Source organism: Schistocerca cancellata, chromosome 11 (genome assembly GCF_023864275.1).
Source record: "Schistocerca cancellata isolate TAMUIC-IGC-003103 chromosome 11, iqSchCanc2.1, whole genome shotgun sequence".
Classification (NCBI taxonomy): domain Eukaryota; kingdom Metazoa; phylum Arthropoda; class Insecta; order Orthoptera; family Acrididae; genus Schistocerca; species Schistocerca cancellata.
The window spans coordinates 20,025,889-20,048,989 of NC_064636.1; the positions used below are offsets into that span (position 1 = coordinate 20,025,889).

A 23,101-nucleotide genomic window follows, 5' to 3' on the forward strand; every position below is an offset into this window, starting at 1 on the left:
CATCACCAGGAGATGCCAAAGAAGATCCGAATAGGGGAGTTGCAACATTGATTGTGTAAACCCTGGTAAACACTGCTGAAGACACCAGCAAAATGTGTAAATGGTAGGCGAGTGTGAGCCGACTGCCTTCAGTCCCATCCCATTCGCCTTTGCTCCTATCTGATCCTGTTCCGTTGGTTGTCTATCTTGTAGAGAACTGTCTATGAAAGTTTGCATCCTATCTGACTCTTCCCTAGCAGTGGAGAAACCTTTCCTCTGTCTTGCCCACCTCTGTTGTTGGCACGAGTTGTGTCGGCAATAGACCATTCTGAAGAGAATGTAATGTTGCTGATAGAAGAATATACTAGTCACACACGTTTCTGGGATCCAAGACATCCACAGTGCAAATGCCAATGTAAAAGAAATAATATTTGCAAAAAATTCCCAAAGCAGAGGTCCATCCGGGAATATGAAAAGAATAAATTCATTAGATGCTTGCATCAGCAGGAAATAGTCAGTAAGTCTCGTATGTGTTTTCATCAGAAAGGAAAAGCATAATAAATCTTGTAGGAAATCAATAAGTGCACATATCCCGTTGAGACCCACTGGCCGCAATTGTGTTCATTAAATTTTACTGTCTCTTAGCTGAAATAGAAATATTTTTCCCCAGTGAAAGCCTTATGTACATATTTGTTAATGTTCTATCTTTTTATCATATACGAGTGCTGCCAACTGTTGGGATTCACTATAAAAATGTCAACAAGCAACACGGCATGAAATAGCTCCAGATGACAAATTTTTTGTTAGAACAGTGCAACGAAATCTGGCATTAATGGGCTACGGTAGCAGTTGTTATTTTGCATGATAATTATAGACTGGTCATTTTTTATGACAACAGTGAGTATTTCAAAATTAGTTGTTTTAGTCCATAGAAAGAAGCCAAATATGCAAAGCATGGTTTTAAACAGGCACAATTTTTGTATAAATCTTGCATCTAAAGTGACTTAAAATCATGTAAGAGCATTGCAGTATATAGAAAAAGTTCTCTTACTCTAGAAACAAAAATTCCGCTCTGGAAGAGTTACTCAGGGTGGTCAGCAACAGTCAGATAAGTGTGTAAAGCTGTTGCAGTGTAATTTATTCTGAGAAATAACAACTAAGAAAAAAAATCAATACTTGGCACCACTTCCAAATTAATTACCATTCAGTTTAGGCAATCAGGCTTTTGTGTACGCCCCATCACATTTGAGCCCTGCCATCAGCTCTTACTGACTGAAATCAAGACTCATCTCTTCAGGCCACAGTATTGAAGTTGTCTCGGGCCCCAACCACTGTGGTCAGGAGCCCAGGAAAGGTGCTGCAGGGGATTTTGTGCTGTTAGAAAAGGCACTCATGTTGGTCGTCTGCTACCGTAGCCCATTAATGCCAGATTTCGTTGCACTGTTCTAACAAAAAAAATTGTCATCTGGAGCTATTTCATGCCGTGTTGCTTGTCTGGTAGCACTGACAACTCTACGCTGCTCTCGGTTGTGAAGTGAACACTGTCACCCACTGCGTTGTCCAGGGTGAGATATAATACCTGAAATTTGGTAGTCTCGTCACAATCTTGACACTGTGGATTTTGGAATATAAAATTTCCTAACAATTCCTGAAGTTAAATGTCCATACATCTAGTCCATAGTCTACAAGTCTGCATTCAAATTCCCTAGTGGCCGTAATCGTGTCAGAACCTTTTCACATCAATCAGCTGAGTACAGAGGACAGCTCCACCAATGCACTGCACTTTTATACCTTGTGAATGCGTACTACTGCCATCTATAAACGAGCATGTTGCTACCCCGTGACTTTTGTCATCTTGTTGTATTTTGGCTCAAGATGAGAAGTAGGAAACTTGTCTAAATATTGTGACAATGTGACGCTACAGTTTGGCGGAAAATGCAGAAAGGTTTCATAAACCTAAAAGATTATATGTTTTACGATGATGAATGTCCTAGAGTGTGCTCGGATGATCTCTCAATCATAAAATGACTTTCAAAATGATGGAGAGCAACAATCAGTCGTATCCTTTGTAACTTTATTAAGGCAAATCCAGATATTGGCTACTAACTAGCCATTATCAATGTACTATTTGATAATGACTATTTACCAGCCGAAATTGGGATTTGCCTTAAGGGGGGTAGGACGTCAAACAGGCCGACTTGGAGCAGGAGAGGCACCACAGTACATTTTAATTTCCACTGTCTATACTTTTACAAATAAATTCATAAAACTTTGTCAGCATGACCAGGAAGGACTCTGGATTCACACTCATAGCAGTGGAAGTTCAAAAACATAACAAAATATTTTTTTTTTTTTAAGATATGAAATTTCATCATTTTTTCACTTACTGTTGGCTGCATTTGTTGCTATAGGTACATTTTTCTTCACAAGTAAGAGAGATTCTTTGATGAATTTTGCACAGCATACAAACCATACTTACAGGTGTATGAAACTCTAGACTTTTCCAAATCTATTAAAAACTGGGGTAAAAATTGAGATAATTAACTACAAAATTTGATTTTTTTCTAAACATAAAGTTTAAAACGTAGTAGCTCATTCATTTTTTCATAAATTAAATAGATTCTAGAGTTTCAGACACCTGTAAGTATGGTTTGTATGCTCTGCAAAATTCATCGAAGAATCTCTCTTACTTATGAAGAAAAGTGTACCTATAGCAACAAATGCAGCCAATAGTAAGTGAAAAAATGATGAAATTTCACATGTAAAATAATTTATTTTGTTATGTTTTTGAACTTCTGCTGCTATGAGTGTGAATCGTGAACTCTTCCTGGTCATGCTGACAAAGTTTTATGAATTTACTTGTAAAAGTATAGACAGTGGAAATTAAAATGTCATGTGGTGCCTCTCCTGCTTGAAGTCGGCGTGTTTGACGTCCTATCCCCCTTAATAAACACAAATTGCAGTCACTGCAGTGCATTCCACATTCCTAATGGAAGGTAATTTGATAAAATTATTTTGTTGCCCGGTTGCAGACCCGCAGTTCGAGGGCGCGTTCAAGGACGCCAAATACTGTCAGCGACAGTGCAACAAGCAGCCATTTCCCAGGGATGTGGGGGCGGCGGCAAACTCCGCAGTGCCCGGTGACCTCGCTGCTGCCGACCTGCACTTTGCCAGAGATGAGCACAGGTCAGTACCTCGTGAGGTCAATGTGTCCTCAGCAACTTCAGCTGTCACCTCCCATTATTATTAATCTGTGAGTGATTTTATGCTCCTTCAGTCCAAAAAGTTTCAGGCCCATATTAATAAAAAATGGAGAATAGTTAAGATGGTGACTTTAATGCTTCAGGTGTTCTCCATAGTTTGCCCCCCCCCCCCCCCTCCCCCCGCCCCCGTCCATTATACGGCCATGAGACACTGTTAGAAAAGTCCTCATTTTGGACATCGTTCAGCTTGTGTCTCACAATGGCTCGAATGTAATTGCATGGATAAACAAATCTAGTCAACAAGACACAGCAGTAGAACGAACGTACAAAAAGTAGGCAGTTTGCAAGCTTTCAGAGCCAGTGGCGCTTCCTTCCGGCAGAAGGGTTGAGAGGGAAGGAAGACGGGTGAATTAAAATGACTGGCGAGATTTAGGAAATGTGGAGCATTCAGAAAAATCGCGCAGGACTCCTAGTCAGGGGACGTTTACCAGACAAGATGAGAAGGAGACTGATTGTTAGGGACTGCATCGGATGAGATTTGAAAACCTGAGAGCTTAAAGCTGGAAGCCAGGGTAATTTGCAAGACAGGTCTGCACGAGTTAATAAAAGTGAGAAGCTAAGTGCACTGTACGTGATAGTGATGGGATTGGGGCAGTGAAAACTAGACAGGTCAGAAAATGTAAGTTGTAGAAAACCAAAAGGGAGTGAAGAAAGGAATAGTTACTGTGAAGAAATTCTGAGACTGAAGAAATTAACATAAATTAATGTCGTGTGAGTGGCAAGAACAGAGGATGTGCTGTAGTGCCAGTTCTCCCCTGCGGAGTTGTGAGAAACCGGTGCCTGGGGGAAGAATCCAGGTGGCGCGTGTGGTGAAACGGGCACCGAGGTCACGATGTCGCGTTGTGGAGCACGTTCTGCGACAGGGTATTGTATGTCGCCAGCTCACACCCTCTGCCCATGCCCATTCATCCTAACTGATAATTTGGTGGTGGTCCTGCCGATGTAAAAAGTCAAACAGTGTGCACCTGACAGCTGATACATAACTTGTCATTTCACAGGTGGCTCTCCCTTACGTACCATCTGCTAAGTCTCCCCTGACCTGGGTTTCTTGGCAGTGTTTCCAAATTCTGCCCTTTTACATTAACCTCACCAGTCCTTTTCCTTCACCCCTCTTCCTTCCCCTTCAACCCTTCTGCCAGAAGAAGGACGCACTGGCTCTAAAAGCCTGCAAACTCCAATACCTTTTATATTGTACTCCTGTTGCCTCTTTGTAAGTCAATTTTTTATCCATCCATTTTCTTATATTTTCAAAAATTGATTATTTGCGTTGATGTATTGGCTTGACTGGTTGGTTATGTCATTGGAGCATTGACCCTTCATGTTAATTTCTGCAGTCTCTACGTCTACATATATACTCCACAAGCAACTGCACAGTGCATGGTGGGGGGTACCTAGTATCACTAGTAGCCATCTCCTTTCCTGTTCCAGTGGCAGAAAGAGAGAGGAAAAAAATGACTGTCCAAAATCTCTTACATTCATGGTTCTTATGCAAATTGTATGTTGGTGGTGGTAGAATCATTCTGCAGTTAGGCTCAAATACCAGTTCTGGCAATTTCTGCAACTGTGCATCGCGAAAATGGTGTCACGAAGCATCTCTGGAATACTCGCCTAACTCATTTGAGACTAACTATGAAACTGGACAAAATAAAAAATGAGCTGGCAAATGAAATGCATGAAAATCTATAAGTGAGCAGACATGAAGCTGAAACTGAAGCGTTTGGAGAAAAAATGGGACCTGAAAAGTATAGGAAAGATTCACATGGTGGAGTGAAGAGATAGAAAACATTGTAGATGAGAAGAAATGTGCTTATGAGTAATGGTTAACTATCAGGTGTACCGGTATGAAATGAGCATTAAGATACAAATGTGTCGATAGGGAACATTTGTTGTGAATGAGCCTTTTTTTTTCGGTTGGTATGACATCTGTCAAAGATATTTACTATACATCAAGTCATGGAACAAACAACATCATATGTTTTCATTGTGTTAACAATGTCGAATTTTGTACCAGAAAGTGATGATTTGTGGGAAGCATTAATTTTTTGTTTTCATTTGAAAAAAGTGCTGCAGAGTCGCATCGAATGCTTGTCGAGTGAAATGGTGAACCTACTCTATCAGAAGCAACGTGCAAAAGATGGTTTCAACGGTTCAGAAATAATGATTTTGATGTAAGAAATGAGGAACGTGTAAGACCGCCAAAAAAGTTTTAAGACGCCAAATTGCAAGCAGTATTGGATGAAGATGGTACTTTGAGTCAGAAGCAAATGGCAGCAATTTCTGACCGTTTGAAATCTATGGGAAAGATCCAAAAGTGTGGTAAATGGGTGCCACATGAATTGAATGAAAGACAGATGGAAAACCGAAAAACCATTTGTCAAATTTTGCTTCAAAGATATGAAAGAATATCAATTTTGCATTGAATTGTTACTGGCGATGAAAAATGGATTTATTTTAAAGAATCCTAAATGGGAAAAATCGTGGGTCGATCCGGGACAACCGTCAACATCGACTGCAAAACCAGATCGATTCAGCAAGAAGACAATGCTCTGTGTTCGGTGGGGTCAGAAACGTGTGGTGTATGACGAGCTTCTAAAACCCGGTGACACTGTGAATACTAATCGCTGCAGACAACAAATGATTAATTTGAACTATGCATTGAGCAAAAAAAAGACCAGAATGGGCCAGAAGACATGGCAAAGTAATTTTTTTACACACAAAACAAAACCGGTTCAGGATGCAATCTTAACACTTGGCTGGGAGCTGCTACCCCACCCGCCGTATTCACCACACTTGGTCCCTTCCGACTACCATTTGTTTTCATCAGTGGTACATGCATTGGCTGAGGAACACTTCGATTCCTACGAAGAAGTCGAAAATTGGGTGTCTGATTGGTTTGCTTCAAAAGACGAACATTTCTATTGGTGTGGTTGTCCACAAATTGCCAGAAAGGTGGTCAAAATGCATATAAAGCAATGGTCAGTACTTTGAATAATTTTTTTTTTACTTTTCAATTCATAATTAGTGTTTTATTTTCACAAAAAACGCTCATTTCATACCGGTAAACCCGGTACACCACTACTACTACTATTACTACTGCTACTGCTACTACTACTACTACTTCTACTTCTACTTTACTAATACTAATACTATCAACCCTTTCACTGTGAGCCCAGCTACACTGATTAAGAAGAAAAGTGGAGCATTCAGAACAGGAGGAGGAAATAAAACAAAACTTAATGGCCCGAGAGGATTTTGGTAATTACAAAATGGAGTCAAACTTGGAGAAACCGTGGCAGCATGAGCCGACTTATCATTGTGACATGTACATCTGTCTGGCCTGCAAGCACTTGGGAAGGGTCTCGTAAAGCTGTTTTACCCTCTCCCGAGGCAGGCTGGCCCACAACTGTTGTTTATGGGGCTTCATATCCTGTACACTGGCACAGGGGTGGGGTAGATATCCTAACTGCTCCCACACACGCTCTGTCGGGTACAGATCTAGGAATCTAGCTGCCTGAGAGCTATCTCAAAATTACATGGGCAGTTCGTAGAGACCCGTGCCCTCTGTGGACGAGTGTTATCCTGTTGAAAAATGTCACCACGACACTCTCGCGTGTGAGGTAACACTTAAGGATGCAGGATTTCCGTGATTTACTGTTGTGCCACCATTTCCCCTCAGTTACTGCTGCCCATGACCTGACGTCCTTATTTATTTATATCCCTTAAATCCAATACTGCGAGGCATTCACATGGATGTAGGGCGTGTCAGAATTATTACAAATAATAAAAAAGCAATACATAAAAGTACCTCTTGCAAGAGGATATCTGGTATAAGACAAAATACACATTAACAGGTATAGAAAAAAATTACATTAAAAAATATGGTAGATCTTAATAGCTAAATGAAAGACACAGTAATGTTAAAAGTGTTTGTGATGCACAATAGCACATCAAATTAGTAAATGAAAAAATCAATTACAGTTAACTGTACTGAAATATTCTTCTACCGAATAGAAGGAATTATCTAATAAATACTGTTTGAGCTGTTGTTTAAATTTGGGAAGCTTATGGATAAGTAATTTCAGTGATGGTGGGAGAGCATTGAACACCTTGCAGCTCATGTAATGGACTCCTTTTTGTACAATAGTAAGGTTTTTTGATTCATAATGGAGGTCCATCTTTCTCCTGGTATTGTGGGTATCATTGGTTTTGTACGATTGTCCATTTTTACCAATGAAACATAACAGGGAGTAGATATATTGACATTTATGTATTTATTTATTTCATGTTCCATAGATCCAGTTAGTGAGTCAATCACAAGGATATGGAACGTGTCAAATTGTACAGGTGTCAATTTAAACATACAATAAATAGAAGGGCAATTCAATGCCAAATTGTACATAGTTTAAGTAAGACATACTATACATACAGTAATAGATATAATGTCAGCTAGATGACATAACAACCATTTAAGAGAAAAAGTAGTTTCAAATAAAGGTTAAAAATAAGAGCACAAGTTAAATCAGATATTAGGCCTACAAGAGTAAATACAGGTACAGCCAATCTGTTGTTACCAAAAGTGTGCTAATGCTCAAGTGCACAATAAAATCAATTGAACTACTTCTAGACACAATAAGTTTAGTGATGGTATACATTTTCTTTCAAATATTCATCCACAGTATAAAAAGATTTCTCTGTCAGGTAATCTTTGAGAACTTGTTTAAATTTTGGCAGTTCTGTATGAACACATTTGATATGTAGTGGTAGAGCATTGAACAGCTTAATGCTGGAGTACTAAACTCCTTTTTGTACCAGAGTGAGACATTTCATTTCGAAATATAAATTGTTTTTGTTTCTGGTGCTATAGTCATGGAATTTACTGCTGTCTCGGTAGATAGAATAAGTTTTGCACACAAAGGTCAGCAAGGAAAAAAATACTGTGAGTGTTAGGATACCTATCTTCTGAAACAAGTGCCTGCAAGAGTGTTTTTGATGGACCCCACACATTATTCTGATTGATTGCTTTTTTTTTGGGGGGGGGGGGGTGAAAACTTTTTTTGCAAGTGGTTGGTTCCCCCAGAATATGAATATTATAGGCAAATGTTGCCGAGCTAAGTTTTTTTACATAGATGAAGAACGTGAACTAACCAATTACATTTGCTGTCTATGTAAGCACCCAGGAATTTTGTATCTTCAACCTTCTGTATTGGTTGATCTTTACATTTTATGTTAATTTCATCAAGATTACTTTGTGATGTATGGAACCTGATATAATTGGTTTTATTTGCATTGAGTGAGAGACCATTTGAGGAGAACCAATTTAAGATGTCATTAAAAACAGTATTTGTAGTTTGTTCAAGATTGTGATCTATCAAATCGTCAGGTACAATTGTGGTATCATCAGCAAAGAGGGTAAATCTGCTGTTTGCCTCAGAATAAAGAGGAAGATCGTTAATGAAGATGAGGAAAAGCAGTGGGCCCAAAAGGGAGCCTTGAGGCACACCACACGTTATCGTGCCCCATTCAGACGAGGCAGGTTCTCCAGAGGAGCCATTTAGTATTACAGTCTGCTTTCGATCCTGTAGATATGATTGTAGCCACAAGCCAACAGTACCACCTAAACCATAGTATTCTGCCTTTTTCAAAAGAATTTGGTGGTTTACACAGTCAATGGCTTTCATAAGATCACAAAAAATACCCACTGGAGACATTTTTTTGTTAATGGCTTCCAAAACTTGGTTGCTGAAAGAGAATATTGCCTGTTTCAGCAACCAAGTGCAGTTGACAGTATCCCTAATTTCCTGAAAAGGTTCCTACAAGAATATCTAGGCTGGACTCCACTCATTATCCTAATAACTCTCTTTTGGGCAATGAATATTTTTTTGGATAGTGGCTAATTACCCCAGAAAACTAAGCCATACAGCAATAATGCATGGAAATAACTAAAATAAGCAGTTTTTGTGGTGTCTCAGTCACATACAGTGGAAATAATACAAACAGTGAATGTTGCTGAGTTTTTTGGGGAGGTGCAAAATATGTTCAGACCATTTTAGATTGTTGTCAATGTGTACACCCAGAAACTTGGTTGAGTCAACTTGTAATAACTCACTACCATTCGATGTAATACTTAATTGATCCTCAACTTTTTTCCTTACTTGGACATGCACAAACTGTGTCTTATTGACATTTAGTTATAACCCATTATTTACAAACCAATTACATACTTCACTAAAGACAATATTGGCCGATTCCTCGAGATTGAGGTTGGGAGTTTTGTTGGTGAGGATAGAGGTGTCATCAGCAAAAAGAGTAAAGTGAGTTTTAAAGCTAGTACACAAGGAAAGGTCATTGATGAAGATGAGGAAGAGAAGGGGGCCAAGTGCAGATCCCTGAGGAACACCACAGCCAGTAGAGCCCCAGCTAGGTGACACAGAGTACCCCTCAGAGTCGTTCAACGTGACCTCCTGCTTTCTTCCAGCTACGTAGGATTTAATCCACGAGCCAACTGAGCCACTTATACCGTAATATTCGACCTACCCGCTGGCTCACCGCACCGTGGTGCCACAAGTAACACTGCTGTTCCTCACCAAAATATTGCAAGAATGGCACCTCTCCCCAGCTCGCAGTCATATTTGTCTACAATGGTCATCCGGTGTAGTTCAGAACTGTGACCCGTCACTAAATACAGTGCGATGCTGTTTGTCAGCAGTCAGTGCTTCGCAGTTGAGGTACCACTCCACACACATCTGTTTGTGTTGTTGTTGTTGTTGTTGTTGTTGTTGTTAAACAGCAGCTTGTGTGTGGGATGGTAATTCCTTGCTCCAGCTGCTCCTAGTTCAAAAATGGTTCAAATGGCTCTGAGCACTATGGGACTCAACATCTGTGGTCATAAGTCCCCTAGAACTTAGAACTACTTAAATCTAACTAACCTAAGGACATCACACACATCCATGCCCGAGGCAGGATTCGAACCTGCGACTGTAGCGGTCGCGCAGTTCCAGACTGAGCACCTAGAACCGCTAGACCACCGTGGCCGGCTGCTCCTAGTCTTCAACCAGCAGTGCAAGATGACACAAAATGTAGGAGAGTGTCTATTACTTGCTCACTGATTGAAGGCGCAGATTTCGTGGGGTTACAATTTGCTTCGCGTGCAACAAGTCGACTGTCCCATGTGGCGGTCAGATGTGGTCGACCAGAATCTTGACAATGAGTGTACCTGTCCCAAAGTAACCATGCAGCTCACCTTTGTGCCACCATTGTAGTGCAGCCTCCCACAAACCAGAATATTGCACGATTCGACCAGCCACTGGAATGTTGTACTGCCACTAGTTTGACAGGTGCAGTGAAATTCTCGGATATTTTGCATAGCACCTCTAATCATTTATTTACCTGCTGTCTCAAACTCTGTCAGGTTACAGTAACACTGTTTCACACAAGTACACAGCATTTCTGTGGTCACTCAACATGTAACACTGTTCGTGCTCTTATGCAGGGTGGTCAGAAACAGTCTAAAAGTTTGTAAGGGTGTTGCAAGGGAGGTTGTACTGAGAAATACCTGTTAAGGAAACAATTTGATGCATTCTGCCATTTCTAAATTATTCAATATTGAAGTTAGCCAATCTGGTCATTGTGCATGCAAATTCAAGCACTTGCATTTGCTAAAATGTGGTGATGCAGAGTTGTCTGTGACTCCGTGAGTTATCACTTGTTTGAATGCTCATTACCAGTTGAAAGGTGCCTTTTTCAGCAGTGATAAATTTAATACTTTGAGACCCTCTGGTTTTAATTATGTATAGTAATATTTAGTGTGTGTTAGCTGCAACAGGAATATTTTTCCTCAATGGAAATATGTTGCACGCATCTGTGAATGTTCAATCTTTTCATTGTGCTCCCACCTCGTGGGGATCACTGTAAAAATAGCAACAACTGAATGCAGAAATGTGCAGCAACTTGTGACCGCCAGAATTTACGGAAGTTGTCGGTTAGTTATACTGCACTGTATAACTGAATATTACTATTATTATTAGTCACAAAGCTCCCAGATTTGAAGATGCTAAGTATAGAGGGTTCATTTTCCGTTCTTCTTGTTCTTATTTGCCCACCTGTTTTTCATTGTTTGCGAGAATTTAGCTCTTCTTTCTTCTCTCCATTTTGCTCCGGTCCTTCAGGCTTTTGTCTCTGGTTTAACCTCCCATTTTTCTACTTTTACTCTAAAATTGTTCCTTACGTCTATTTCTTCTTTGGTGATTGTGACTACTTCCAAGTCTTTTTTAACATTTTACATCCATTCTCCATTTAGATCCGTTCTTAGTCCAGCTTGGTTCCAAAATTTTCCTAATTATTTTTCTTTCTTCTTTCTTTAGATTTTGTATATCAGTTTACCTGTTTAGTGCCAAGGTTTCACGGGCGTATAGCATCGATGGTTTAATCACTGTTTTGTAATGTCGAATTTTGGCTATTAAAAATAAGCATTTTTTATTGTAGAGGTTTTGCACTAATCCTAAATCTTTATTAGCTTTTTGTATTCTTTCTTGTTGTGCATATTTCTGAGAGGTAATTTCTCTTAGATATTTAAAGTGTGATACTCTGCTAATTTCTCCATATTGGTTTGTAATTTGAAAATTTCTAAATTTGTTGTTGTAAACACTGTCTTTTTGAATGATGTCTGTAGGCTGACTTTCTCTGCGCAATTGTTTAGGGTTTCTATCTGTTTTATAGCAATCTCACAAGAATCTGCCATAATTGTGAGATCGTTTGCAAAGGCTAAGTAGGAGATTCGTAGTTTTTTTTTTTTTTTTTTTGTGAAATTGATTTCCAGCGATTTTCTTCTTCAAATTTCTTTTCCCATTCTTCCACATTCTTCCATCACTCTATCTAGAACTACAGGGTGATTCAAAAAGAATACCACAACTTTAGGAATTTAAAACTCTGCAATGACAAAAGGCAGAGCTAAGCACTATCTGTCGGCGAATTAAGGGAGCTATAAAGTTTCATTTAGTTGCACATTTGTTCGCTTGAGGCGCTGTTGACTAGGCGTCAGCGTCAGTTGATGCTAAGATGGCGACCGCTCAACAGAAAGCTTTTTGTGTTATTGAGTACGGCAGAAGTGAATCGACGACAGTTGTTCAGCGTGCATTTCGAACGATGTATGGTGTTAAACCTCCTGATAGATGGTGTATTAAACGTTGGTATAAACAGTCAACTACCCGAGGCGATGGATCAGCTGCCAGGCAGCCCGTGACAGAGCACTTCATCACTGGCCTCCAAGAAGCCCTGATCTTACCCCCTGCGATTTTTTCTTATGGGGGTATGTTAAGGATATGGTGTTTCGGCCACCTCTCCCAGCCATCATTGATGATTTGAAACGAGAAATAACAGCAGCTATCCAAACTGTTACGCCTGATATGCTACAGAGAGTGTGGAACGAGTTGGAGTATCAGGTTGATATTGCTCGAGTGTCTGGAGGGGGCCATATTGAACATCTCTGAACTTGTTTTTGAGTGAAAAAAAACCTTTTTAAATACTCTTTGTAATGATGTATAACAGAAGGTTATATTATGTTTCTTTCATTAAATACACATTTTTAAATTTGTGGTATTCTTTTTGAATCACCCTGTACATTGAACAACAAAGGCGATAACCAATCACCTTGTCTTACCCCAGCTTTTGTCTCGAATGGTTTTGAAAGTTTTCCCATAAATTTCACTTTGTATGTTGTATTTGTTAATGTCTGCTGAATGATATTCCAATCCAATCCTTTTTCTTCAAGAAACCTAAATAGTGTGGGTCTGTGGATTGAGTGATAGGCCTTTTTTAAGTCGACAAAGACATATACTGTAGGCGTGCCTCGCATCTTCCTTATTCTCGTGATTAATTTTAGGTTTAAAATTTGCTCTGGGCATGGTCTATTTGGCCTGAAACGAGAGATTTTGGGTTTTAGCACTTACTGTGCTCCTTCAAGTATACAAGCTCATAATATCTTATGTGTAACAGGGAGTAGAGAAATTTCTCTGTAATTATTCGCATCATGTTTGTCCTCTTTTATATGTAATAGGTGTATTAAGGCACAAATCCAATCTTCTGGGATTTCTTCGGTGATTCATATATTTTGCATAATTCTTACTAGCTCCTTTTTTGATTTAGGCCCTAGACTTTTGAGAAATTCAGCTGCAATTCTATCCTCCCCATAGGCTTTGTTATTTTTTAGTTTCTTTTTGTGTTTGTTAATTTCTTCTTCCGTTAGCAGTGAAGAATCTTTTTGTGGTGGGGCTTTGGTGTTGGATATTGGCAGGGTTTCTGTTGGTTCGGGACAATTTAGTAGTTTTTCAAAATATTTGGCCTAGTACTTCACAATTTTCTTCATCACTTAGTGCTAAATTCCCATCTGGTTTGTGGAAGCAAACATTTTGAGGGTTCTGCCCTTTAATTTTGTTTGCAAAGGTCTTGTAGAATCCATGTGTATTATAATTTTCAAAATCTATTTCTATTGACTCCAGTTTCTGGATTACATATTTTCTCTTTTCTTGTCTGATAATTTTATTCGAAACTTTTTGTGTTTCTAGAAAGTTTTGGTAACTATCCTAATTCTTATTCGAGGTCTATTTTGCAAAGGCTTTTTTGCGTAGTTCAAATGCCTTTTCACATTCTATATTCCACTATGGATGTTTGGGTTTCTTCTGTGACAGTATTTGTTCCTTGCCTATTTCTGTGATTTTTGTCTTGAATTTTTCCCAATTGTTTGCAGGAGAATTTTCCCATTTTTATATTGTTTCTGATTCTGTTGGTTTTTGTAGATCAAATTTTGGAATTACTGATGGTGTTCGTGGTGCTTTTTGTCTTGGGGTGAACTGTACTCGAACCCTCACGAGGTGGTGATCAGAGTCGATATTTGTGTATTTCTTAACTTGGATATCTCTGATCTCTTTTTGGAAGTCATAAGAAATGGCTACATGGTCTATCTGAAATTCTCCAAGTTGGCCTATAGGGGATCTCCATGTTTTCTGTTTACTAGGTTTCTTGTTTGAAGGAAGTTGAGCTGATTTTCATGTTGAACTGTTGGCAGAGTTGGATTAGTTTCATGCGCTGGGTGTAGGCCAACTGTCTTTATAATTTTTATTTTATTTTATTTATTTATTTATTTTTGCCAATCTGTGCATTGACATTTCCAAGAAGTATTTCTATGCCATTTCTTGGTATTTTAGAGATTTCAAGTTCTAATTGTTCCCAGAATTTATCTACGTTTTCTCGGTTCTTCCTATTTTCCATGTTGCAAGATGCATGAACATTAATTAGAGTGTAGTTTTTATTCTTATTTTTAAACCTAGGAAACATTAGTCTGCTGTTAATGGTTCTTATAGACTTTATAGATTTAACAGCAGATTTTTCAACAATAAAGGTCGTACTGAGCACGTTTGCCCCTCTGCCAATTTTCCTGTCAGTTCCGCATTTGAAGATTCTGAAGCTATTGTAATCAGTGATTTGATCATCCGGGAACCTCGTCTCTCGTACTGCTAGGATATGGATTTTCAGTCTCTAATTCATCTGTTACTGTATGTAACTTTCCTGGTTGTATCAGTGTCTGTATGTTTATTGTTCCAATGTAATTTTTGTTCTCGTTTTGGTTTCTGGGAAGTTTTCCAGAGTGCTCCGAGTCACTCACAAATCGTGTAGGCCCAGTCTCCCCAGAATCCAAACAACTGGTTGCCACCTTTTCACTAGGTGGGTGGATCTTACCACCTGGGGTAATTTTGTTATTATGTACACGAACCATGATTTTACTTGTAATTTATAATTTTGTCTGGCACGTGCCCCAGTTGACACGATCTGACTCTGTTGGGCACCACCTCTGACATGTGGAGCTGACGTGCCCTTTTGTACTAGTTTTGGTCCACCCCGGGTGTTTTATTTTCCCGGTACCCACCATATCTGGTGAGCATGTCCCTATCCACCTGCCTCCAGGGGAGGCACCCGGTAGGTAACTAGTAACCATTATTATTATTATTGTTAACCATTATTATTATTGTTATTTTGCATAATTATTGAAATATTTGTATAAATCATTAAAATGTTGGCTAAGAGCATTATAGCATAAAGAAAATTTTTCCTTCCCCTCTCAGAAAAATTTCACATGTGAAATGGTTAAGGAAAAAGAGCAAAAGCTAGAGTTATTTGGTTTGTGGAAACTCAATGAAGAACAACTTTGGCAATACTGTCTCTGGTAGGCTGCATTGAATTGGCACTTGCGTCAATCTGGTTGAGTAGCTTCAGTGCTAAATGACTCAGAAAGAGCCCAAAGGATTGATTTCTTTTTTGTTAACAATTATTTTTTAGCACAACCCACACTGCAACATTTTTACAAGCTGTTCAGACAGTTTCTGATCATGCTGTATACCCGACCAGGCCGTTTAACAACTAAGCTCAAAGACCTTCGACGCACTCTGGTTGCTGTTCTACCTGTTACATATGTGGTGCTACCCGTAATATCTGAGAATTTCATTGTAAAAATCAGAAAACTGTACTTACATCCTAATATCCTCTGTCACCTTTGAAGTAATCACCTCAGGCACGTGTGCAGTGATCCCAGAGTTATCCCCATTTTTGGAACATTTCTGGAAAGCCGCAGGGTGGATGGGTGTTCAGAATCCACTGTGATTCCAGTCAGATGTCTACAATCGAGTCGAATCATCGCCCTTTCAACACTGTTTTCATTCTTGGGAACAGGTCGAAGTCACACAAGCCTAGGTATAGTGACGAGGAAAGGTGGGGGCTATTGCCGTGTTGTTTTTGGCCAGGAATTCCTCCACGGCAAGCAAGTTTTCATTGTTCTGTCTTTCTTAACCTATTCTTGCAATGTTTGTATCATCTGCAGACAAAACAATCTCGGCATCTGGTAACATTACTGGTGAAAGGTGATTGATACACGCAAGAAAATGTAAGGACCCTGAGATGGGACCTTAGGGGCCACCACATGAAATTTGTTCCAAATTGCATGATGCCTGACAGTTGAATACATGTTTCTTTCCTATGGATACCCTTTGTTGACTGTCAGAGATACAGGATTTGAACAATTTTGCGCCTTTTCCCGTTACACCATAATATTCTAAATTGCTTGAAAGGATATTGTGATTTGACAGATCACAAAATATACCTTGGGTATTACTTTATTTGTGATAAAATGGTTAAGAAAATGAATGTTTATTTTCTTTTCTAAAATTCTGGAGAGTGTGGACAAAAATGAAACTGGGCAGAAGTTTGATGATGGTATTTCTTTATCTCCTTTCTTGTACAAAGGCATAACTTCAGCATATTTCAGCCATTCAGGGAATGTTCCACTAATAAAAAATAGGTCACACAAATAACTTAAAATGTCACTAAACTCAGAACTGCACAGTTTAATCAAAGTTGTTGATTTGTTGTCATAACCACTACAATTGTTTGTTTTAATGATTTTATGATGGACATTACTTCCACTGGTGTTGTGGTGATCATTATTATTGTAGTTATGATTATTATAAATTATTGTAGTTATTTGTAGCGACTGGTCTGAGATATTCCATGGCAGCATCTACTGAACATTACAATTCCACTGAACACTGTCTCTGTTATTCTGAAACAGCTCTGCCCCCCTGACCACACCCAGTCTGTCAGTCTCCAATGTTGACAGCACTGGCAAGGATGCCGCCAACTCGGTCCACACTGACAACGGCCACTGCGAGGCCGACGCCCCGGCACCGGACGAGACGGTGTCGACGGGCACAGCCGCCACTTTGATCTCCGGATCCGAGGGCACCGTGAACGGCGACGGCAGCAGCACCGGTGTAAACGGTGGTGGCTCCACAGCGAGCGATGCTGCCAGCGGAGTGGGAGAGGAACAGCACACGGGAAACACTGACTCGGCCAGCACTGCCGAGAAGAGGCCGCCGTTCTCCTACAAGGCACTCATTGCTATGGCCATAGCACAGTCACCTCACAGGTTGGTAGGACTGCAACAAAGTGCTAAATGTCTTCACTAAAATACACTACATCTTCCTAGATATGTACTATCATAGTTCAGCACTACCCACGGTACTGTATATCAGCAAAGCCTCCACACAGCAGGGAGGATCACGGGTCTCCCCTTACAGGTTGACAGCACATTCGAGTGTTTGTCTGCACATTCGAGTCTTTACTGCAAGTTCTGTGGCCCTGCAGTGGTGGGGTGGGGGCAGTCGTGTTGCATGTGCATTGCAGCTGTTAGTTTTGTTACTGTCTAGTGTAACCTCCGTGACACAGTACGCATTAAAGCCTGTTGCTGTGGTAACTGAGTGGGATTCACCTTATGAGAAAGGATTTTCGTATAGATATCGACCGCGTGTACCTGAATGGTGGCAAATCAGACTTACATCCACTCTGTCATAACAATGATACGTCAAGTAAGTTCGAAATGCAATCACACGTCAGGACGGAACAAGAGCAAACCAGAAGATGTTATCAATGTGACAATAATATAGTCGCCAGCCTAATTAGGCATTAACTGAGTTTCTTCCCTGTACAATTTTTTATATAGTCATGGAAAACAACAAGTTGTAACACTGAATAATATAGTAGAATTTTAGAACCAGAAAATCTATTAAACTGATAGTTTCACATTCTGTACTGATATGAAAAATCATGAATACATAACACTACACTATAGTGTTTACTACAAAACTTTATACTGTCTATTAATCTGATTAAAATCGGGCATACGTTACCCTGTATTTAAAAAGAAAAATGATTACTGAATTTATTATTCATTCAAGATTTCCAGTATATAAGTTTTCATCTTATTTACTGCTCATTTAAATGCCTTCAAATATGTCTTGAAACATTTAACTTCATTACTATATCAATTCTAAAGTTATCTTTCGACTTCGTTAGACCTTCGCTATTCATTTACTGGTTCATTAACAAAACATTTCTTTAAACACTGTTCTAATATACCTAGTTCTGCAAATAATTATTATTAACACAATTTTAAAGTTTCATTTCGGGACACTCGGATTGCACAACGTTTGGGAAGGTCCCTGTCTAGGTTAGTTGTGGGGATAATTAAATGATGGAAAAGTTCTGGCAAAATTTAGGTTATTATTGCACCAAACAAACACAGTTCACTCTCTGACCCATACGAATACAGTACTAAAAGTTTCAACTTGCTAGTATCGATGCGGCGGTTGGCGGGCGGTGAGATGGTGAGGCACAGAGCACACTTACAATTACAGCTATGGCTCTTGATGTGTCGGCACTTTAATTCTTCTTAGCGTCACAATACTTTTCCATTTAGTGCCTATGGAATTTTGCCATGCTGTGTGGGCATTGGAACGGCATACCCGAGGCTCAGTGAAGTTATGTCTTCCAGGAGAGCCTCCTCGCTCCAGAAGGTGTTGCTCAAACCAGTGCCAAACTCCAACAACAACTGTGTCCATTGTGTCATGCAGTGCCTGCGCGCATTTTCCCGCGCTCGCCTGCCATCCATCTTTTACCACTCCCTGACAGACCGGGTATTCACCCGAGGTTTTGCGTTCTACATATCCTAACACATTGCCTACATATGGACCAGACACACAGTTACAATTTAAACATCTTACAACAGTTTCAACATTCGTTACATTTCAGTTCTATTACAATATTACTTGACATTTGATATAAACATTAATATTCAAATTGAAACTTATTTATAGTTTTCTTAGCATAATGGGATGAAACAAAAAGAACTGGAATCAGAACATCAATTACCCAAGTTTATCGTAAAATAAGATGAAAAGGATTACTAATATGTACAATAGTACAGAGTCATTGTTGTTACACTAGGTCTTGCGTAAGTTGAGTGAGAACGTTTACTGTGCAGAGAGAGTGTTTTCAGTGGAAGATGTTTCCCGTACAGGAGGAAATTTTTGGAGCCTGTGAGGCAGCAATTTAGTTTGCATTTTCCTGCTTTGAGGTGACCGCATCGTAACACTGTATGTGGTTTCATTCAAAAATTCCCGACAACAAGTTCAGTTCGTGATGCACCACGAACTGGTGGGCCCAAAATTTTAACAGAATGGGACCTTGACGGCATTTTGGATATCACCTCATGGAGTCCAACAGAATCAGTGAGGTGATGATTACAAGAGGCTAAAGTCTCTTGTACAACAGCACATAAGGCTGCAACCGAAGAAGTGGGGATTTATCCGTGTAAAATTACTGCTGCGCAACATTTACATTGCTCGGACCATGCAAAGAAAATAGCATATTGTGAGTGGTTTCGGCGATTTGTTAAACTGTATGGAGTTAGTGTTTCAGATTGAACCTTTTTCACTGATAAGGCACGGTTTTACCTATCTGACTACGTTAATCCCATAAATGCAAGAATTTGGTCACAATAAAATCCATATGCCTTAAGGGAAATGCCACTCTACATTGAGAAAATCAGAGTGTGGATTACTACAATGTGAGCATGAATTATAGGGCCAATCATTTTTGATACTAGTGTCCCTTCCATTGACTGCTGTTCCCAGGTAATTTATCCATTTATTGTACTGCTGAATGAAAACAAGATCAGTCATTCGTATTTCAAAAAGACAATGCTCGTATGGCACACCAGTTGCTATGACTATATTCAATTCCTATGAAGTCCTGGGAGACAGACTAATTAGGAAATATCTCTGGCTCCCATGCTCACCAGATCTGTCTCCGCCCAACTATTTACTTTGGGGTAGACAAAAGATACGTGTATCAAAATAACGAAACACACAGCGTACAGTTTGTGACAGAGAACTCTTGCAGAACTAAAATTTTTGTGTCCTAAGATGATCAAACAGTTGAGGAAATCAACCATTTTAAATTTTTATACCTCAGGGTAAATGGATGGCTTTTTTGGAAGTACAGCATTCAAGATCTTTTGCAGAAACCGAATGCTGCTATATTTACAATAAAAATAATCTCCACTTCCCTGACACTCAAATGCTAAGGCTTCTTTACTTTGCCTCACACTATTGTCTCGTATTTTGCTATATTTTGGGGCACCACTGTGCATTCACCAAGAATATTCCCAACCAGAGAAGGGCAGTCACACAAATTAGCAGTGGCAATTCACGAACTTTGTGTAGACCTTTGTCGAGGTGTCTAAGAATCCTAACACTGCCACCTCTGTACATTCTGTATATACTCCCATCACGGGATTTTTTTCGAATATCGACTCGTTGAACACTGGATGGAAAAATGTGCATTTTGATGACAATCCATTAAGTTATGTATGAAAAGTTGAGCACTATTCAGCAGTAACCATTTTCAATAGGCTTCCAACAGAACTGAAAATGTTGATTGCCAAACCCCCAGTGTATGAATGCAGGTCAAAAAGTACAATGCACATCTCTTTGTGTTGGTACGACTACCAACTAGCTGTCTACCAGGATGAACAGCCTCCACTGAACTGTAGCCGAGAGCGAGGTAGACTTCCCTGTGGCGCAACATGAAGCTGAACACAAATGGCTGCTTCACTATCTGAAACATCTGGATCCTTCTCTCCACCACCAGCTTTTCTGAACTGCGGGTTTGAGAGTTGTTCTTACAATTCAGTCTCCGCTTCCAGCCCCAACCTATGGTATCATGGTGTCCCCACACCCTCCATCCAACAATTTCCACCCTCTCTGTCCTATCACCTCCTCCCCATTCTCATCTCTCACCCATGTTTCCCACTCCTCACTTTTTCGCTCCTTTTTTTCCCCACCTCTATGCCTCACAACTCCCTGTTGGCATTCTAGTCCCTGCACACTCCACCAGACAGCACTCCTTTCTCCCCCACCTGTACACTACTGTCCCTCCCCCTTCTCCACCCCTCCAGATTGCTGCTTTCTTTCCATGTGAGAGCTGCATTTTGGCCAGAGATGCCAGAGATGGTGGTCATGTGAGCATGTGGTGTGCTTGCTTGTGTGAATGGATGTATGTGGGGTTCTTCTCCTGAAGAAGATTTTGGCCAAAAGCTAATGTGTAACTGTCTTTTTGTTATGTCTGTCTGCAACTCATTGTGTCACCTTTAAGGTGAGTAGCAATATATTTTTTTTACTATTTTGTCAAAAACTGATATTCTGACTTTGTGGCTGTGTACGAAATACAGGATTACTCTTACAGAGAAGATAATCCCAATCAACCACTTTTTATAGTGCTATTTATCTATATAATTAGCATCATTACAGGTTTCGAAGCAATAGGTTCATAATCGGACGGCTTGTTCTGTTAACATACATTTTTTCATTACTTTGTATTATCTTTCACTTTTGTTCCCCCAGATGATGAAATTTGGGTGGTGGTGCTGTCAAAAATTCTGTGCCATTATGTTCCAGTGCTGACTGCCTCTGATTGTGCACCAACAAACACTGCATGAAGCACTTTCTTTATATATATGTACACACATAATCTAAAGCACCACTCACACACCAATAGGTTTGGCTACATAGAAGTATGTATACAAAGATGGCAATATCACAACCATAATAATACCAAATACTTTCTCTTTCAGACATATTTTGATATATACATTGATGTGAGAATAGAAATTTACAACCTACAAACATTCTATTGCTTACTGTTGATATTAAAAGAGAACTGATTAAGATTAAGATAAATGAATAACGCAGCCAGTTTGTTATAAAGTATTAGTGCAGTGATAAGGAGCAGATGCACATAAATAAATTTTACAACAGTGTACAGTGGACAAGCCAGAGCAAATTTCATTACATGGGGGAATAAAAAGTGAATGCTAATACAAAGTAATAAAAAATGTATTTTTAATGTGAACAAGCTGTCTAATGAGGAACCTGTCAGTTCAAAACTGGTAACAGTCTTATTTATATAAATAAATAACATTGTAAGGAATGGGTTGCTACTGTTATCTTCTCTGCAAGAATCCACATGTAGTCTGTCTTTCCCTTGTATTTTGAAATACGATTTAAAAGTGACATGTCAGACACCCATATCGAATGTGGCAAGAATCGCCCTTCGCCAGTAGTTCCGACTCGGTGTCTCTTTCAGGTGATGCTCTCTGAGCCGTGCGGTGTTGTCTGTCTGACAGGAAGGCGAAGCTGTCCGAGATCTACGCCTACATCACGAGACGTTTCCCTTACTTCGAACACAGCAAGAAGGCGTGGCAGAACTCGATCCGCCACAACCTGTCACTTCACAAGTGCTTCGTCAAAGTGCTGCAGAAGGGTAGAAAGGAGAAGGGCAACTACTGGATGCTCGGTGAGTGGTGGGGGCGGCCGGGTGTGACGTCGCCTCGTTCTGTCTCCTGGAACTCGTCACTGATAAAAATAAAAAATTTCTTGGGCTTCTAGCTGCATCATCAAATGGTTGAAACACCACAAGCTTTCAAACGAGTGCACATTGGCCATTGTCGAGTGGAATGGCCGCCGGTGGCCCGCTGATACACGCTTACGTACTCTAGCTGATGGCTGGTGAATTGCTTATTGACCCTCTTCTTACATGTTTGGAGCCGAGGCAGAACTCACATTTGATACATCACCCGGCTTATTGTACATTAATTTACCTTCAGTGTAACTCGGTCACTGTTAATTATCTTGTTTATGTGGAATTCCTGCAAAGCAGTATCTCTGTGGAACCACGTGTAGCCCTAGAAAGACTTCAGTGCCTCTCCTTTGCCCCCATCACTGACGGAAGGAGAAACGATATCTACGGTAATTATCAAATGACATCAACATTTCATCATTGTATGTCTTGTACTTGTTTCAGTGGGTATACAGATCACTATTACTTCGTAACGGATACAATATAAATTAAATACAAAATCCGCCATGGAGGCTCAACGAGAAGTAATTAACATTTCATTTTACAGCTTCCTTTGTTCA

General features: G+C 39.8%; 1 protein-coding gene across 1 annotated transcript in view; it reads left to right on the plus strand.

Moving 5' to 3' along the window:
- LOC126108840 (forkhead box protein D3-like) overlaps positions 1 to 23,101 on the plus strand; it is a 78,321-nt gene that overhangs the window by 34,437 nt on the left and 20,783 nt on the right. Inside the window, exons 4-6 of the mRNA XM_049914203.1 lie at positions 3,012 to 3,165; positions 16,855 to 17,211; positions 22,309 to 22,478. Of these exons, the coding sequence (XP_049770160.1) occupies positions 3,012 to 3,165; positions 16,855 to 17,211; positions 22,309 to 22,478 (681 nt within the window). The remainder of the gene's footprint in view (positions 1 to 3,011; positions 3,166 to 16,854; positions 17,212 to 22,308; positions 22,479 to 23,101) is intronic.